Genomic DNA, 19331 nt, shown 5'->3' on the forward strand with positions numbered 1-19331 from the left:
CCCAGCACAGGAGAGAATGAACAGTGGCGACAATTTGGTGCGCTGTTCTCATGGTATTAGATTAGCATTAGTAGCTGCTCCAGAACCCTGCAAGTTTGGTTATGCATGGTACAACAGGGACCTTTTGCAAATAGTCTAATCAAGTCAAGTCTTGGTACAGAGCAAACTTGTTTAAGTTTGTTGCTTGTCTTTTTTTTTTTTTTTTAAATGGGTATTTAGTCTGTTTTAACAGTCCTTAACTGAGAAATTGCAGCTATATACACAGAAACAAATTCTGCTCTCAATTGCACCAAATTAAGGTTCTGATCTTGCAGACACTTCACTTGCAACTCAGCTGCGGCCACTGAAATCCACGCATGAGTTAAGTTACATCATCTGCTTACGTGTTTGCAGAAGCAGCGCCTAAATCTGGAATTATTCTAAATACGCGTCAGTGTATACGCGTCAGAGGGACAAAGTTTGCCTTCTAGGCTACCCTTTGTCAGGCATTCACTTAGGTGGGCTTCACTGCAATTGCAAGTACTATATTCGTCTTATTGACTTGAGGTAAACTTCCAATCAGAATTTCTGGCAAACAGGACACTATAAAACAGTGTCCACCATGGAGGGAACATTGGGCTATGCTTATATAAAGAAGCCTGCAGTAGACAAATATAAACCAAACAGCATAAAAAATGCTATACGCTATCGCTTCCAAATAAAAGCTAAATATTACAGAAACCTCACAGTGTTGGAAAAAGCAAGTTTACTTTGAAGTATAATTAATTCCTTCCCTATCAGGGCAATCATTTTTCTGACTGCAGTATCTCCACATCTCAGCACAACTAGGCTAATGTCACATGGAGAGGCCACTAATGTCAAAAGATGTCAACAGCAAATGCTATGAAATCTGCTTGGGAAATCAGATGCACCAATGGCTAACGGTACACTCCCAGCTCCCCGTTCCCCTCTGCGACCTACTCAATTCAAAGTGACAACTGTATTACTACCTGAATTCAAATGTTAATGCAAAACACTCAGTCAAAAGATGAGCATTCATAGTGAAGAGTCTCAGCTCACTGCAGTAACAACTAATGCTGCATTATGGTTTGCCTTTATATCATGTTTTTATACAAACAGGGCTAGCATGGCTAAGAGATTCAGAAGGTGAACACGCCGTTTGGTAGTCATAGTAAGCCATGACCATCTTTTAGAAAAACATAATCCTCTTAAAGGGTGGATAGGCCTGGAAGGACAGATGCATGGGGAAAAACACCAGTTTTCCCTTCCACCTCAGAGATTACTAAAAAGGCATTGTTAAACACCATTTTTCTTTTAATTTTCCTTTTGAGACATGTAGTCTTCTCAAAGCAAATGCTTTGCTCTAGCAACAAATCTGTCATGCTTGTAAGTAACTGATAATCACAAGTGCTTGATTTTGATTGTTTCATGAATGTCAACTTCTACCTGCGCTGAACCCAAATCAGCCTCCCCTGCACTCACTGGAGTCACACCTACTTTTACTGGATTTTAATTTGGCCTGTTGCATTTTTATTAGTTTTATTTTCTGGTTGCACAAAAAATAAAACTACCTAGTAAATACACAGATACACAGACATTCATAGGAAATCCTTTCAGACCCTGCTACATTTAGAAAACCAAAACCAAAACTTGTCATCAGTTCCCATAGGACTGTTTCAAACTGTCTTGTCTCCCAAAATAAGAGTATATGATTTCAAAATTATATTTAATTGCCAAAAAGATTGCCAAAGTTTTTGTAGGTTCAAAAAGCAGCCTGTTGCTCAGACATACAGGAAACATCTAAGAAAGGACAAGACTGTTGTTTGCTGTGCTCCTCTGTGCATGGCTGAAGTGATTAACGGCAGCCAGAGAAGAAAGTCTGATTTGCCCATATGGCAGGAAATTAAAAGTTGCAGTAGTGACAGTAGAAAGAGAGGAATGGTATTTGGGAAACTTACCTCTTCACCTCTCCAACAATAATGTAGGGTTGTCAGTTTATGTCTGATGGGTAAATGCTGACAAGAATAAAAGGAGAAGAGGGAGGGAGAGAAACACAATTTCAGAACTTCTCTACCTGAAAAGTGAATCAAAATTTTTGAAGAACCTCATACTTTTAGAGGGCTTCACCTTCAACCATTTAAAAAAATCCCATCAAGATTGGAAGAGGTCATGTCTCTTTGCAGTCACATATTCAGATTTGATTAAAATATGAAATGTGAACAACCAAACCTCAAATTATAAAAACATCTGAGATGCAATTGTAGGCTGAGAAGTGACTATACATGGTCAGCTTAGGCCCTATGTTTCTCATATGATTCTAAAATCAAGATTATTACAAATAGATTTTTCTGGTAGACTTCCAAACTCAACATGGAACTTGAGAATTAAACTGGATTTGTTCCTTCAGTAGAAATAAAGACCTCACAGGCTAAATTCTACTCAGTACATCTGTGCAACCTCACTGCCTTCAGTCAGTTTGGGCCATATGCGACACTGGAGTTAAAGAGCATTTCCATTTGTACAGAAGCAGGAACAGAATCCAGCTCTGTCTCCCACTGTTGTGGTATTACTTCCACCCTGTTCCCCTGAGGAAAACAAGCCATACTTGTAAAAGTGCTAGTCTGCCAGTGTAAGTTGCCTCCACACCAACTGCTTCTACTATCAGAGCTGTGCAAGCCAGGGCTCAAACTTCATTAGAGCCCTGACGAGCGAAGCTATGCCAGCAGAAGCCTGCGTTATGGGCTTTGTTTTTACTGCCACTGTAAACAGATATGACTCTGAACACACACACAGGTAAATGCCTGTTTTATCACAGGGTGATTTTTTTTTTTTTTTTAAACACACTTTCTCCAAAGCAGAACTGTTTTTAAATCACATTCCAAGAGAATTTAGCTGCCAATTCAGTTCAGCCTAAGGAATAAACCATCAAGTGTGCATACAGCGCCAATAACACTGAGAAAAAGAGCTGCTGACAAAGATTGTCAGTCATGGGCTTGCCCTCAACTGCTGGCAAAGAGACTGGTATCACAGAGATAGCTGAGGTCTGGGGGAACATTTTCTCTGGTAGAAGATCATTAAAGATTTCTCCAGCGAGAACGGCTTGTAAGACAGCCAAATCCATCTATTCAATCTATTCCGGAAAACATTCGAATAAATACATGGGGAGTGACCGTGTGATTCAAAGCCTGGAAATCTGATTGACAAACAGAATGACAATTAAAGGGGAGGGCACTATACCTGTTCCTTCAGGAGGTTTATCAGCATTACCAGGTACTGAAGGTTTTGGGAAGCCAGTTGAATGCTTCTGTTTCCTGGTTGTGCTCATTGTTACATGCCTTAATCAATTCCTTTTTGATAAAAGATTAATGATACTAAGCATCAAACTTTCTCTCTTTGTTTTGTGGGAACAATTTAACACCTTTAAAAACAAGATTCTGATTACAATCTTATGTGACAGAACCGCACAGCTTGATAGACTTTTCCAGACCCTGGGTGGCAAACATCATGATCTGATCCATTCCTGCAGCGGGCCTTTTTTCCTATAAAGAGGAAAGATGTGAACACCCATGGTTTTAAAAAACTGAGACTGTTGATTGAGTTATAGTGCTTCCCATCATGGGAATGTCAGTCTTCTGTCCTTATCGCTGTTTTTGGACGGCACCTGAGCTTGGAGTTGTTTTTCTGAGATTCCTGCTTTGCCCTGCACTGTTCTTTGAGTGTAAAAAAGAATGTAGGCCTGGGTTTTGCACACCTCCTCCACACTACATACATTCAGTTTGGAGTCATTGCAGTGGACCCAAAAACCTAGGAATCAAAGTGAGAAAGAGGACATCAGTAAGGGAGACATCATTCCTTCTGATTGTATTTTGGAACTGTTCATAGGAGACATCCACAGAGAAACAAGGTTATGCAGGAGAAAAGGCATCTTTACCTTTTCCTTATAGATACTTTGGAAAGGAGTTTCTAATAAGGAAAACGTTTATACTATTTCTGTGCTGTTAACACAGTTTAGAAATATGAAATCATAGTTCAACCAATTGTAAATTTTGGCACAAGAATTTCACTAAGAAAATAAAAATTCCCTGGATATAGCCAATTTGTACCTCTTTCTCCGTAAGTTAGAAGGCAGAATCAATACTAATTTAGCTGCAGAAAGGGACTGCTGGAAATTCATAAAAACCCTGCGGATGTTATTCATGAATAGTCCCTGTCCAGTTTTGAAACACTTTGTTTATCTCATCATCCCAGAGATACTGAAAAAAAAGACACCCAGCTGGAGCAGCTCCACAGAGTTACATAGCATAAGAAAACGAAGCATTCATGCTGTTAACAGCAAGCAATAAAAGGCATCCCGAAGGGCTACAAACCAAAGAGCAGCAACCTGTGGTCTTTGTGCGAAAAAAGAAAACATGCTACTAGCAATACATTCTGGGAAACCGACTACCGAGTATCAGGAACCTTGATTCCGAACAACTTTGATCGTAAAGCTTTACAGTGCACTATGTCTATGGAACAAAGTACGAGCTGCTTGAATTTGCTTCCCCCGTAATAAGGCACACGCACCTCCCTCTGTGTTGTAGCAATATGCTGTGTAGTGTCCTGAGCCAAACCCTTTCCCGTGATGCATCACCACAGCGGAGAGGTCATAGACAAAGGTCTCTTTGTCAAGAGAGGAGAGAGAGTCCCTGCAGCAGTAAGGTTCCATGTTTAATACCTGGTCAAAGAGGACATGGACCCCAATCTTCTCACGGTGATTACGTTCAGACCACCTGCAAACACAAGTGCATGAATAAAAGACTCAGGATGCCTCTTCTTGACAGTGATAGAGGGCTGCGGAAGCGCAGGAACGGAAGACGCACAGAAAACTAGTCACTGCTGAGCAACTTTGAAGAGCTTTCATTGCTAGGGTCAAGCAGGCACTACATAAATATATTTTTGAGATTTATAATGGCCAAACACAAAGAAAGCCAAACATCTATTGTGACAGTCAAACAGTGTTTAAAGTACTCAATTATATAAATATAATCCCCCCACATCTCACAATTGCTTGCACTAACGATTTTAGAAACTTTTCATAATATTTGTAACTTCCTCTGCTACATTTTATTCAATAGGTAAATGCATAATATTGGTTAAGCTATCACAGAGTTCCAACTTCAACAACCTCTTCATTCAACAGATCAGTTCATCCTTCTCATAGCCACTGTTTCAAGTTATCTGCAAATTTAGACAGAAATTATTGAGTATGACTCAAGGGAATCGGCGTTAATTTTTACAGCTTCTTATATTGTGTGTACTAGAGAATGCACTAAGAACAGGCTGCTGATTTTAATTTAAGTTCTGCTCTGAGAAGGTATCAACACATCTGGTTTGGGTAAAATGTTTATACGTGTGCACCTCCCAGAGAGTGAAAGAAATTACTGGCCCACACTAATCAGTTCTTTCCCAAAAAACAGCAGCAATGCAATTGCTAGACACCGTGCAAGGCAACCCACTCACCTGAATCGTTTAAGGTGCAGTCGGAGGACCTGAGGTAGTCTGTAGATCATTAACTGCTTTTTAGCTTCACTCAGAACAAGAGGTTTAGGAGAAGACTTTCGCCGTTTGCCTACCAAAAGAAAAAAATCAAGGCAGAGAATGTTAGGTTGTAGATCATTTGCAGAAGGGGAAAAAAAGCACATTATGAACTCTTTTTTTCTTCCAGTAGCAATAGTCCAGCTCACTGTAAGATGTGCTCATAGAATGGAGACAGAAGTAAACATTACTTAAGCATTCCTTCACAGAGGAGGAATTTCTTGGATCAAGAACAACTTGTTTAAAAATACTTAAACTTTTTTATTTTTGTGATGCTCAGGAACACACAATCAGTTATCAGCTTCAAGCTGCTCCTGCTGACATTTTTGCTCTGAGAAATACAACAGAAATAGTAATAGAGAGCTAGGGCCAAAGACTTTCAGGGTTGTAGGAGTTTCAACAGGTGAACTACCAGCACACAAATAATACCAATTGGATCATAGTTTTCTAAAGCAATATGATGTCATTTATTATATCACTATGATAAAGCTTGTACTAGCAAGCTTCACTAGCTCAAGAACATTAATACAAGTCAGAGGAGAATGCTTTCAGCAAGGTTCCAACTCTAGAAGGAGTTCTGCCTGCCCAAAAAAGAAAAGCAACTGCTAAGCAGAAACTGGAAAAGAGGAAAAAAGGTTCCTCTTCTCAGCGAAAGCCTATTGCTCTTTCCAGGACAGTGAACATACGACTATACCAGGAGGAAGACAGGTGGTTTTCAGAGCTTCCAATAAGAAATGTACCTGTTAATTAGATTTCTGCACCTTACTGCACCAGTTGGGAACAGATGGGTTGCTCCTCCTCTATCATGTCTGACAAGCAGTGCCCCAATAGTTTTTGGCACCTACAAGCAGGCTGGTTGCTTTTCCATAAAATTTTTCATCTGGTTAATGTTTCCTTAGCTATTTAACACTGAAGTAACTGTTAAACTTCGGGCTTTCACCAAGAACCACAGAAAATAGAGTTAAGATGAAAGTTGCACTGAGTCATATTGACACTTTGTGAACATTATTTGTGAATAACAATCTGTTCAAACCGTATTTGGTTTTCCTTCAAGAACTTCCACAAGTTAACAGTTATTTCTTAGCATTTTGGGAAGATGTGTAGTAACAGATTCATTGTAAGCTGACAAACACAGCTCTACAAATATTTGCTATTTCAGCTGCATTGGTTGCAACATAAGTCAAATCATTTGAGTTTTCCTCCAAAATGGACGAACGTTTGCCATAAATACCTGCATGAAACAATTTCAAATTCAGTTTAGGCAAGTAACTTAGCTGCATGATTATACAGAAGGCTAAAGTTATTTTCAGAAATATAATGACCTTATAATCAGACCTACTACAGGAAAGCAGAAGTCATCTTCTAGCTGAGCATAGCAAAACACATGTATTCATGTAAATGGTAATATGTTAATGTGAGACTTCCAAAATAACATCAGTTCATCGCTTCCTGACAAAATGCTTAAAGAAAGATAGAAACCCTAACCTGGCAGCAGACCTTGAGCACTTTGCCTTTGTGGCTTCTGGTTAAAGGATTCAGTCAAGAATAGGCAGCACACAGCATACAGATAACTTGTTAAACATGCACGAAGAGTTTGAGAAAACTGTCCTCTTCTCATCACACGAAGGTTGAATAGCTTTCCCACCATACAGCAGAGATGAGCAAAGCATAAAGGATAAGGTTCCTTCTCTCATCTCTAAATCCAACGCCCCTCACCTCAAATTCTTACTGCAGTTGCCTCTCTCCCCAAAAACACAAGCAGAGAGAGCAGTTCTAAACAGGCTCATATTAAAACCTTAGCAAATTGTGCTGCTGAATGGCAGAGATGATAAAAGAATGACATAGATCCAAACTGGTGCCCAAAGGAGCAGAAGCTATCAACAGGAAGAAACAAAACAGCATGAGCAGTGAGGAGGAACACAGTTTTCATAGGCACATAGGTCACGATACTAATTTTCAAACACACAAAAGGCACATTGGAAACCTCTCATTTGGAAAAAACAGACTGTGCTTCTAAACTGCAAAGATAGCAGCAGCATCTGACTTACTGTTGCATTGGTCGCATGCATATATCCTCCCTTCCAGAGCTTCAGTTTCTGTGAACTTGGCCAACATTTCTGTCAGCATGCACTCTGTCTGGTTAACAGGGACAATCCCTTTCTCAATAGAATGATAGCGCTCGGGAAATTCCAGGGAAAGATCCCAAAAGGGCTCAACGGTGTTGGATTTGTAGTTGCATGTTATACAGGTGACCTGGGAATGAAATGTTTATACACAAATGAAGTTATGTACACGTATACCTCCAGACAGACATTTACATTCACATCCAAATAGCAGGTTCATGCCCAAAAGGCAGTGCAGTTTCATGGACATAAAAATGGTCTGGCAGTCAAGAGAAACACTTAGCTTTCAAACTGGAAATAAGTAGTCTGTCCCAAGCAAATAATTTAAACTTCCTTCTCAGTTCTCCACCAAATGGAGACAATATTCACCTTTATGGGATTCACTTTCTCAGATGAAGAACATTACAGGTATAATACTACTTCAGTTGGCTAACACACACTTTGGAACAGTTTTCTAATACAAAGAATACACATGAGCATTTATCATGCAATCTTCCTTCCTTAGTTTCTCTACTTTGCTTGCATATTTCAAAGTGCTATCTATAGGTCCTTAACTCTTTCATCTGCTAACTGTATAAATATTATTATGAATGGAGAAATTTGAAATGCACTTGTTTTCTCATGTCATCCCAAAGTACTAATAAATAAGATAGTAGAAGAGTTTTAAATTAAACTCAGAGGCAGCAGGTGAGAGCATTTAAGAGGTAACAAAAATCAGAAAGCAAGTTATTTATACTGTATCATAGCAGTGAATAAATTACATTGATTCACAAACATCTTTGAGCTGTTAACAGAGATCTACCACTGAATCTAAAACACTGACCTTAGCCACGGCATATCATCTTCCAGAGCCAAGAGACACAACTGAACAAAGAACATTTAGTTAAGAAGTGCAAAAGAAGTTAATGCAATGTAGAGCTGATTCAAGAGAACCATGACTTTAGCCATTCCTTCCCTGAAAACCCAAAAGCTTTAACTTGAAAATACACTTTGTAATCTTTAAAATGCACATTAATTCTTATGAATGTTAATCTTGGTAAGACCAGCACCGAGAAAGATGATATAAATAGTAATGAGAATGCACACATTATATCCTTGTGGTTTGATCCTGCAAACCCTCAAGCATCTCAAATTATGCACACATTCTTTTCTCTTGGAAAGCAAAAGTAGTTGAGGGCTTTCAGAGACACATTGCGCTCTCAGGATCAGACTTTTGGGGAAAAACATGTTTCAGACAAGGGAACAGCACAAAACTAAGAAACCAAGCAGTGCGACAGGGCTGACACTTTCAACCCTTACAGAAACATATGTTAAACATGCTCGGTGTCTCAAAATGGCTTTCAAATGCCTGAAAAGAAAAAAAAAAACCACCAAAATTGTCACAGACAGCTTGTGCTATAAAGAATAAGATGACTGCCTTCTCTGTCCTTCATCATATTCTTTCTAGCCATGGAAACAAAACCAGAAAAAGACAAAACAGATTACAAAGACACTTTATAAATCTTGTAACAACTTAAAACTGAAGGCCTAGAACTTCTTTACTGGTGCAGATCTCATCCTGCAGTGGCAAAAGTCAACCAATTTATGATACCATTAGACATGTGACAAGTACCGAAAATGCTGACAACCCCCACAGCAATCTAATTGATTTCAGTCTCAGGAGGCACTCCTAAAAAATTCCTTTCACGTATCCGGTGGTTCCTCAAGAAACAGCCTTTGATCCTTGGTGCTAAGAACGCCAATTGATTTCTGTGCAAAACCAGGTTCATACCTGACTGAGTAGCTGCCCGTGAAAAATGGTGTTCACCACCTTCAGGACCTGCTTGGTGAGCTTCCTTTGTGAGAAAGGGATGAGGATCCTGCGTTTCGTTCCTTCCGACTCCAGCTCCTGCTGCACTTTGTCCAACAACTCACATAGGAATTCCTGAGCGTCCTGCTGATCGTAACCTCGAAATGCTGGGATCAGACTCCACACAGAGTGCAGCATGGCAAATGGGGACACGAGGGCCCACTTGCCAGACCACATCACTCTGAAGAGGGTGTGCAATTCATGGCAGAGGGAGATGTGCTTTGAACTTGGTTCCTTGGGTTGTATTAGTTCTAAACTCCTGCTTATTGAGGAGCCACCATTTAAGCCAGCTGGCAAGCTCTGCATGCCATATGATCCTACTTTGTCAGTCTTTCCTGACTCATTAGCAGCAGATCCATTTGCCAATTTACCAGGCGTCCTAGACTTCCCATTCACAGTTTTGGCTAAGAGTTCTTCTGTTTCACAGAGATCAAGTGTCAGAAAACATTCTCTAAATTTCTGGAGGTGACTTAGCACTTGCAGAATAGAATTCATATAACATGTGTTTCCCAGATTCCTTAGACCCGTCACCCCAGGAGTCATCAGAGGCTTACGCCGGATGGAATAAAATTGTTTGAATCTGCTGCTCTGCATCCGCCTTGAGGTAGGGGAAGTGGTTGCCACCTCTCTGAACTTCCTTGGAATCAAGTTCTCTCTGTGCACATGAGACAGCAACCTTGCACTCTTCCTTGGAGGGGTGTTTGCTAGCTCCTCCAGAAGTTGTCTCTTCATCTCCTGCCGCCGCTGCCTCGCTGCTTCCTTCTTTTTCTCCAACTCTTCCATTTGTTTCTTTTGTTCTAATTTTAGCTGGCCTCTGGAGCTCTTATCAAACCAGGTCCGCAGCGCTTTTGTGAGCAAAGATTGGCGCCTGTGCCAGAGAGCTGTAAGCATCTGAGGTTGTCCCTGAGGGGTCCTTTGATGGCTGCACATGTCCTCTCCAAAAGCCATTGATCGCAATGTCCTACCACTTCTTGTTGATGGATCATGTTTTTGACTCCTAATTGCTGACAGAGAACTTCTTAGCAATTTCAGATCACCCTCCGGGTTATCATTCAAAACATAATCTTCACAAAGGTAACAAAAGACATAAAGATCATTAACTTCCATTGCCAATGGATGTCTGGTTTCTTCAAAGTGTTTAAGTGCATGTTCCTCAATGTACCTCCCACAGGCTACGTGGGAGCATTTCAGACAAGCCCAGATAGATTCTGTCGTCTGGCAGTCCACGCAGCGCCACTTCTGGGGGTTCAGGATAGAATGGTCCTGGGCGAGTCGTAGTCGCCCAACATGTTTGCATCTATCCATGTCTTACAGAAGTCTTCGCTGCTTTGACCTTGGAAGGTAAAAGAGAAGGAAAAAAAAAAAAAGAAAGAAAAAAAATCTTAGAGCCATTACACATATTTAAAATGATCTCTTTTGTGCCGGATCTAAAGACCTATAAAGATATAGATGTCACGTCTTGTCAGTTCCAACTGCAATACTTCTTCCACTGACTATATTATTTGTGTGCGCAATTTTTTTTAAAAGCAGTTTTTAGTACCATTGAAAGATATTGGATTGACAAGCTCTGCAGACTAAAACTGTCTATCTGCCTCCTAAGGACAGCCCAGACAGCTGCCAGCGAGCCTTACCCAACCTGGATGACTGGCTTCACAGAGAAAAGATTAATTCAGTCCACACACCCATTTGATCTTTAGCTGCCTTCCTGAAGTTGTTACATACAAAATGAATTTGGAATTGGAATGCATGCTACCAGAAACGAGACTGAGGTTACCAATTTTTCACAGAAGCCACAAAAAATCAGATAATTGTCACAATCAGAACTAGTCTATATGCAATCTGCAAGTCCACAGGCTCTATATCCTACTCTAGATTTCTCCAATTTCCCACACCCTCCCAAACATTTTAATGTTTAAAAAAAATCAGCAGAAAAGAAATGAAATGCATAATGCTGTGTTATAGTAAACCTAATGTAATGTCCGTATTCTTGCAAAATGTGTACATGTTTGCATGAACGCATACATAAACATGAAACGTAATCGATTTACTGAATTTTTATATTGTGACTGAAGAGAAATCAAAGTAGGGACACTAGAATTCTAAAGAGCCAAAAGCTTTCACTTTGTATCCAACGTCCATATGTTTTATAAATGATATTCAGTTGTACAGAGAGCACAAGCAAAACAACATTCCTCATGCCAGCAATGTAGTTTCTTTTGTATAGTCCCTTCAATTTTCTGATACAACTGAAAAAGCCGAGGGCACAGAAACAGCACCCAGATTCATTCACTCACATACACTACTCACTGAGTCATGCTTAAACATTCCTTCCTTCGCGACGTAATGTCCAGGGCCTGAAACATCCCCATTTCAGCCAAAGGAGCCTTGGCAGTTCTTCGAGAATTTAATTACTACTTAAATCTTCATCGTAAGGCAGCACAGCTTCAAAGCCCTAGAGAGAGAATATTCTTGTGATGCACATAAACAAACTAAGAAACCTAGCACGGTTGCTTTTGAACATGATTAATCCCCGCAATGTAAGAGCTACTGCAGCGAACACGTTTATTACAGAGAACAGAATTAGCTGGAAGCCAAAACATGACTGCACCCAGGAACCCCAATACTTGGATGTAAGGAAATGTCAAATGGAAGAGGCACTCCGGAATTTCATTCTTCTGCTTTCATTCTCTGATAATCTATAAATCTGCTGATCACATGTAGCCTCTTCATCGCAAGTCTTTTGTAGTGGACGACCCACCATATGGCAGGGAAAAAAATCTGAGCAAAAGAAAAAACTGAGCAAAAACGTGCATCTCCTGTGATCACTTTAATTTTGGCTGCTTCAATAACTTGGTGAGAGAAGGGAGATGAGATGGGGGAAAAAATCTGTCCTGAATTAAGCTTCATTTCTAGATGATTTTTCAAACAATAAAAATGAAGTAATGAATTGTTGTCAAGTGTGAACCACAACAAAATAAGAACTACAGAGAAAAAAAAAATAGGAAAAACCTGCATTTTGCCAATAGCAGAAAAAACTATAAAAACATATCCGTTGTAATAATCCAAGAAAAGAGTAAATTAACTTGCTTGCGCATCTATGACTATAGTACTTCAATATAATACAAAGTAGTGATAGGAGGGACAGCAGTAATATGCACAAAGCGATTACAGATGTCACAGATCTGGCATATAGAACACTTAGTTAAAGAAAAAAAAAAAATCATTTTATGAGGGGCAGAGTTTAACATAACTAAGGAAATAGCACACTTTCCCAAAGCTTTAAGACAAGCATTGAACAGTTGACTATAAACGGTATGCGGAAAACACATCTGACCAAGCTACGAAAACACATTATTAGTTGTCCTAAAATTATGCAAATTTACTTTAATTACTTTTTTTCCCCAGGGACACTGCTGCTAAAGATGGAACCTGTTAAACAAAAATCAAACCTTTTCTATTCTTTAACTCTCTTCTCTTTTAGATTAAAGCAGGAGAAGTGGCCTCTTCAGAATTCATCTCAATATTGCGATTCTGCAATGCCTAAATAATTATTTTTGTTGCTTATTTGAAACAGTTCTAAAATTTGCTACACCTCCCATTTGGACTACATTCATTCATTCACAAATCCTAGAACCTGGAGAGGCACTTTTGGAAATGCCCAAATAAACAAAAGACTGATTGGGTCCCCTCCTTCCAAGTTGGAAACATTCCTCCCTACCTTTCTCCCACCTTCCTCTCTGACCTTTTTCTCCCCCTTCTTTATTTTTCTGCTCAAGTCTTGATGCAAAATTGTGGAATAATCCTGTCTAGTCTTGGTGAGACCAAGTGGCATAGATTCCAGCTTGAAAGAGTATAGACACTATGGTAACATTGACAGCCTTCATTTACATAAAAGAATACTAATTATGTTGTATCATCAACATCTGTGATTCTGCTCACTGCCATATGCGACAGTGTTGGGAATTTAACCCTTGAGTCTCACCAATGTATCCAAGATTGGTGCCATGTTACAAAAAAAATGGGCCTTATAAATACCATTTTCTAGAGTCTGATTAAACAGCTGCCAAGTGCAGTCACTCACCAGCTCCGCAAGGTCTCAGGACACAGTATTTTCAAAAAGCACTGAATTTATCCTCAATTTCCAAGGGAAAAAAAAAAAAAGAAACAATGCTGATATGCTGCTACTTTCAGCTGGGTAACAGGCTACAAGGAAATCAATCACACACCAGATACAGTGCATTAAAGAATCATGTTTAACAATGAAGTAGGCTGTCAGTATATAAATTATAAGCTTTTTGTCTACTGCTTTTGCTTTTCCTGTGTGGGCCAGCAAGATTTCCTGTTTAAAAAAAGGAAAATAATTTTAACTTTGGTCAGTTAACAAAGCAGCTTTGTTACACCTCAACTCAGTTATTCTCAGTGCAAAAGCATCTTTGATACTGCATGTAATATTCCCCACCTGTTTCTCTTTACATATCTACGGATACTTCCCTTACAGATCTAAGCCCTATGAACAAATATCAAATAAATTAAGCTGCTCCGCAAGTTAGAAATAAGCAGTGCTTATTTAACTCAAACCACTTAAATCATACATCTTTTCAACTTCCTCCTTCTGAAATGGTCCTCAAATAAAATCTCTTACTTTCCATCAGTGTGGTTTTAACGTCAAAACTAAGAAAAAAGAGCAGCCTGCAGACACGTGCAAGCCGTCCGAGCATCTGCATTGCTCACTACCACGTTTTGTAGGCTAGGTTTCCACGCATCTGCCAAGGGTGCAGTCTGGGCTTCAGCCACACACCGCTTTTAAGAACCTCTTCTCCACATTAAAGATGCATGTTACTTACTTATTTTTGACCCCTTCCGTGAAAATTAAAATTGGCACTCTAGTATTGTGCAACACGTACTAAAGGCAGCTGGAGTGTCTGCAGGTTCAGCCCTCCCTTCACACGCAAACAGATTATTAAATCAGTCAGTGAGAGAGAGACATACACAATCAGAGAACAAAATCTCTTCCTCTGTTTTACGTAGGTAAACAAATAGTTGGCCACGACCTACCAGAAAGGATAAAAACAACACACTAACAGGAGAAATTAAAAAGCTATGATTAAAGGAATACACAAATATGAGTCAGAAGCTGTAAACAGTCGCACAAGGGAGAAAACCCTCGCAGAGATTACAGAGCTGGAGATATTTGGGATATTGCAACAACTGAACACAAATTTGCATGGTTGATGTGACAGTTTAAGATGAGCCACATGCAACAAGAGAGTTTAATAGTGGAGAGTTTAATAGTGGAGAATTAACACCTTACATTTTAAGGTCTTAGAAACAAACAAAAAGAACTTTTCTCTTTGCAATTACAGTGTGTGTGCATGCGTGTGTGTGTATATATATATGCAGTTACAGCTGGGTTTATTTCTTGGTTTCGTTTTTTTTCCATCTAGACAGATCTCATTTTAAGAAATATCTATGTAGTTCTGTTTTCCTACCTGCTTGGACTTCTTTTCCAGATAAGGGGTAGGGGGAAGAAAAGGAGAGGAGAAGGAATAACTTAATTGCTCTGCATAGAGAAGAAATACCAGAAGAAGTGTTGAGTTGCATTCCAATACAACAGCAGATGCATTAAAACAGAAATAAAATTATAGGAAATAAAAGGAAAAGCATGAACGCTAGCTTAGCCAACTCTTCACAGACTACCAGTAATATTCCACAGATGATCTGAAAAATTCCCACCTTGCAAATCACTTTTAGTATTTACACACAGAGTCAAATCCTACTTTCCTTAATTGCATGACTCATAATCCTGAAAAAACTTGTGGAACAATTCTATAACAACTCCAAGAACCAAACACAGAAGAAAATTTGGCTCTTGACCCTAAAAGAGTTTTAAAATAAAACACGTGACTATATTATGTTCCTTTGTACCATTGTTACACATTTGGAAACTGATTAAAGACATCTGTACAGAACTGTTGACATTAGCTACTTTCTTTTTCTAAACAAACACGCATGATACAAAAATAAAAGTCTGGGGATCAGGAAAGGTACTAGATTTTTAGCCTTGGAAACTAGATTTATCTTTCCTTTGTTCAAGGGTTGGTTCCAGAACAAATAAGGGTCTGGGATGTTGACACAAAATCCTTTAGCTGCAATCTGGAAATCACCTTTAAAGACAGGTAGGAACCTCAGACTGAATGAACCTTTCATTCATTCATTCCTCTCCTGGGAGTGGCAAAAGTGAAACACAGCAGCATTTCACTTGTCCATTGGGAATCGGCACCACATTAAATACAACACTTACGTTTGCTTTTTTTTATTATTATTATTTTTTTTATTTTCCCCAGAGCATTTTAAAACCAAATGAGAAATATTTCTTTAGATATTCTTGGTTTCCATCAAAACTACCTATCCTACACAAATATACTACATTTGATCAAATAGATTTAAAAATCTTGGATGCAAAAAAGCAAACATGTCCCACCTCCTCTCCCCAAAACAAAACAATTTTCCACATGCAACCTTAGTTTTATAGTAGAATTTCTAGTCTGCTGCAAATACCTAAGAATGCCAATAAAGGGATATCAGAGAGAAAAGAGATCTAAGAATTCCATGCATCTACTCAAAAACATTGTTCATCTGATTATTTTCACCTACCCACTTGTGAGGAACCAATTATTCAACCATATTTCTAATGAAAACATGTAATCTGAGCAACACACATTCACAACTGGGTTACTTGTGAAAAATCTCAGTTACAGCCTGTTCACATTCCTAAGAACAAATACAGCACGAGGATAATTTTTGTCACTGCCCTCTACAAAACGTAACAGAGCAGTACGTGCTTCCTCTCTTGGGGAAAAGGAGCAAGGACGCTTTCTGTTTTAACTCTGCTGAACGGACTACATAGTTCTGTTTTCTCATTCATAGGAAAATAGTGAGGAAGCGGGGCCTGAAAAGGCCAGGCTCTTCTGGGTGACAGTAGTCACTTCACTGTAGAAATTGATCTAGACTCTTGTCTTTGGACTTCTTTTGCTTCAGATGTTGGTTTGTAAACCATCTTCTGTTGTAGTCATTTATATTTACCTTAAACATTATGGTGTGAGCAGTATAATTTGTGCTTCATCTTTTATTCTGCCCACCTTGTTTTTAATTGTTCAATTAACAAATAATTTAGGATGGTAATGGATGGCAGCTGAATGGGTTAGACAAGAGATTGAACTAATCTGTCATGGTACAACAAACAAGATGATCAGATAGCTATATAACCAGAAGACGTCGGGGAAAAAAAATCCCACTCGCAACATTCATGTTCCTTTGCTAGCAAAAGACTTCCATGTTGTTAGTCATAGTAAAATTCATACACTGTATTTGGATCTCAAAGCTACTAGTAGTCACAGCTTTTCAAATGAAAACACTTGTGTCATTGATATTCTGCTAGAGAAAAGGAAGGGCTACACATATGAACAAGGATCACAACCACATCACCTGAGCAGACATCATCTGCCCTTAAGGTCACTGCACTGTCCACAGCTATGAACTCAGTAACTGGGCAAGCGGCTACTCACTTTGGAAAATACAAAACAAGCTCTCTTTCAGCTTCTCTTTCTCCAAAGGACAATCAGTTGGGCAGGGCAGAGATGGGTTTCTTCCTTCACTCCTCTAGTTCAAATCCTGCTGGTTTTAGACTTTCAAATGCATCTCTAAAAAGTAACAATAGCCCTAGAGATTTTTAAAATTATACTGAAAGCATATTTGCTTAAGAACTGTCAGCTTTATATCCTAGAATTGCTGGATTCTCTCTATCCAAGATGACGTACTATCAAGTTAATTACAGGCAAATTAACAGAACTGAAGAAAAAAAAAAAGGAAAACACACTAGGAAAAGTTATACATGGTTAGGAATACAGTGATTCTTTGAAAAGGCAAGCAAAGCAACAAATTAAATAGCTGCTGTGAATAAGTGAATAAACCGCATCTTAAAAGATAGACGAGTAAGGGCCCTGACTAGGGCTGCCCCGAGTCTTTAGCTGTGAGAGCAAAAGCGGTCGCCGATCTCACTTTGCTCCTGCCCAGCCCGCTCCTCGGCTGAGATGGCTGCTCTGCCGGCAGGAAGGGCCCAGCGGGATGGGTGTCCATCCCTGAGCTGACCATTTTGAGCCTGGTGCGTTACTGTAAGCCACCACTGACTTCATTTCACATTAACATACCCAGCCATCAGCTGCAAGGGCAGCAACCCTGGCAGAAGAGCGGCAACCTCTCCAGCCAACCCGACTCAAGGCAGTCGCAAAAATCCTTCGTCTTTGAATCCTTCAGAGCTTACGAAATTCTGAAACATCCCACTCACGTCACACACATGTATCCCTGGAAGGTGGCCAGTGCCTTGCAAGAGTTGCAACAAGCTCAAAAATTTTAAACTGGTTTCAGCCTTTCAATACAGACGCTGCAGGAGCCCGCTGGACCAACACACACCACCATGTACTCAACACGCTGTTCAAGTTCGAACCTATAATCACAAGGGAGCTCGACTAGAATGCGACTTTGCCGCCAACTTCCACAATGAGCTCTGTTTTATTAACTCCTTTAAGTTAACTGTAATTTTGTCAATGTTAAACTGTTTCTGAGCATTCGTACTGTGCTGTAAAAATTTGCTCTAGGCTCCAACCCAGCATTTTGGGAATCAATTTTCAAAGAAATATTCAGTCATTGTAAAAAAAAAAAAAAAAGCCCACTCAGAAGTACGGGGACTGAAAAACTCCTATTTACTGCACTAGCATCCTAGGTGGAAGTAAACGCTACTTCCGCAGGACTTAGTCCCTTCTGTGAATCATCTGGGGAAGCTAAAGTTGATGGATGTTGGTACATAATCTGATTTTTCAATACAAATGAAAAGCACAGACACCACAATGTAATGAATACAGTTAACTTCAAACATTTCACACTCCACAACAAAAAGAACAAGGCTCCAATGGGTTCCAATTTGTCCATATTGCCAACCCAGCCACAAGAATTGATCATCCTCCTCGAGAAGTTCACATAATTTTAGGGGGAAAACCAGCAATGAGGATAAGCATTTGCTTCACATTTTACATTGGCTGACTCAGTTTTGTCCTGAACCCTCCAGAACAGAGAGGGTAAGATCCGAACACCACAATGCATGGGACATAAAACCTATCAAATACAGAGTAGCTAAAAAGAGCATCAGAACGCACCCATTCTGTGCCCATTGTACCCCAGCTTCAACTCACCAACTGACTGCACCTGTGGAACATATATATCATTTATAGGTACTGTCTGGTAACAATGTAACCACTAAATCAATCAGACAAATTATTAAGGTAGAATACCATCCAGTGCTCAGAGCTGCCTCAAAGGAGGAGCAAGGATGAAAAAACACTTGCTTTTTCCTAAAACTCTGGAGTTTTGAGTACTTAAAAAAAAAAAAAAAAAAGTTCCCCAGTTCCCATTCCTAACGCTAGTAAATGCCTTGGAATAGATATAATTACCTTATCCTGTCTTTTTTCGCTGTTACAACTCACTGTACTTGGTGAACTGGTTTAGGTATACTAGCCAAAACAACCATTTTGCAGATATAAACTGTGTCTTCACCTGAAAACTGCTGACAAACTCTAAGAAGTTTAGAAAATACACTCAACTCTTTTTGTTTTATTAGAATAAATTTATGACTAAAACAAACAAAAGACTTCACAATGCCTGTGTCCTCAAAGAGCAATAATTCATACCTACAGGCCAACAAATAGTTTCAAACATGCATGTGTCTTCTATCT

At 39.4% G+C, this 19331-nt stretch overlaps 1 protein-coding gene across 5 annotated transcripts in view; it reads right to left on the reverse strand.

Moving 5' to 3' along the window:
* The window catches only part of USP49 (ubiquitin specific peptidase 49), a 37197-nt gene that overhangs the window by 5243 nt on the left and 12623 nt on the right, over positions 1 to 19331 (reverse strand). For 3 of the 5 annotated variants that reach the window (XM_067310821.1, XM_013942015.2, XM_067310820.1), the window contains 7 exons: positions 11854 to 11998; positions 9469 to 10879; positions 7623 to 7827; positions 5500 to 5608; positions 4564 to 4769; positions 3238 to 3804; positions 1959 to 2015 (listed from right to left, as the gene is read on the reverse strand). In XM_067310821.1, coding sequence (XP_067166922.1) covers positions 3614 to 3804; positions 4564 to 4769; positions 5500 to 5608; positions 7623 to 7827; positions 9469 to 10851 — 2094 coding nt within the window. In that variant the 5' untranslated portion in view covers positions 10852 to 10879; positions 11854 to 11998 and the 3' untranslated portion in view covers positions 1959 to 2015; positions 3238 to 3613. Of the gene's footprint in view, positions 1 to 1958; positions 2016 to 3237; positions 3805 to 4563; positions 4770 to 5136; positions 5218 to 5499; positions 5609 to 7622; positions 7828 to 9468; positions 10880 to 11853; positions 11999 to 19331 lie in introns of those variants that run through there. The other 2 variants (XM_013942016.2, XM_013942017.2) reach the window with 2 other exon arrangements.

The sequence above is a fragment of the Apteryx mantelli genome, chromosome 25, assembly GCF_036417845.1.
Source record: "Apteryx mantelli isolate bAptMan1 chromosome 25, bAptMan1.hap1, whole genome shotgun sequence".
Lineage (NCBI taxonomy): Eukaryota > Metazoa > Chordata > Aves > Apterygiformes > Apterygidae > Apteryx > Apteryx mantelli.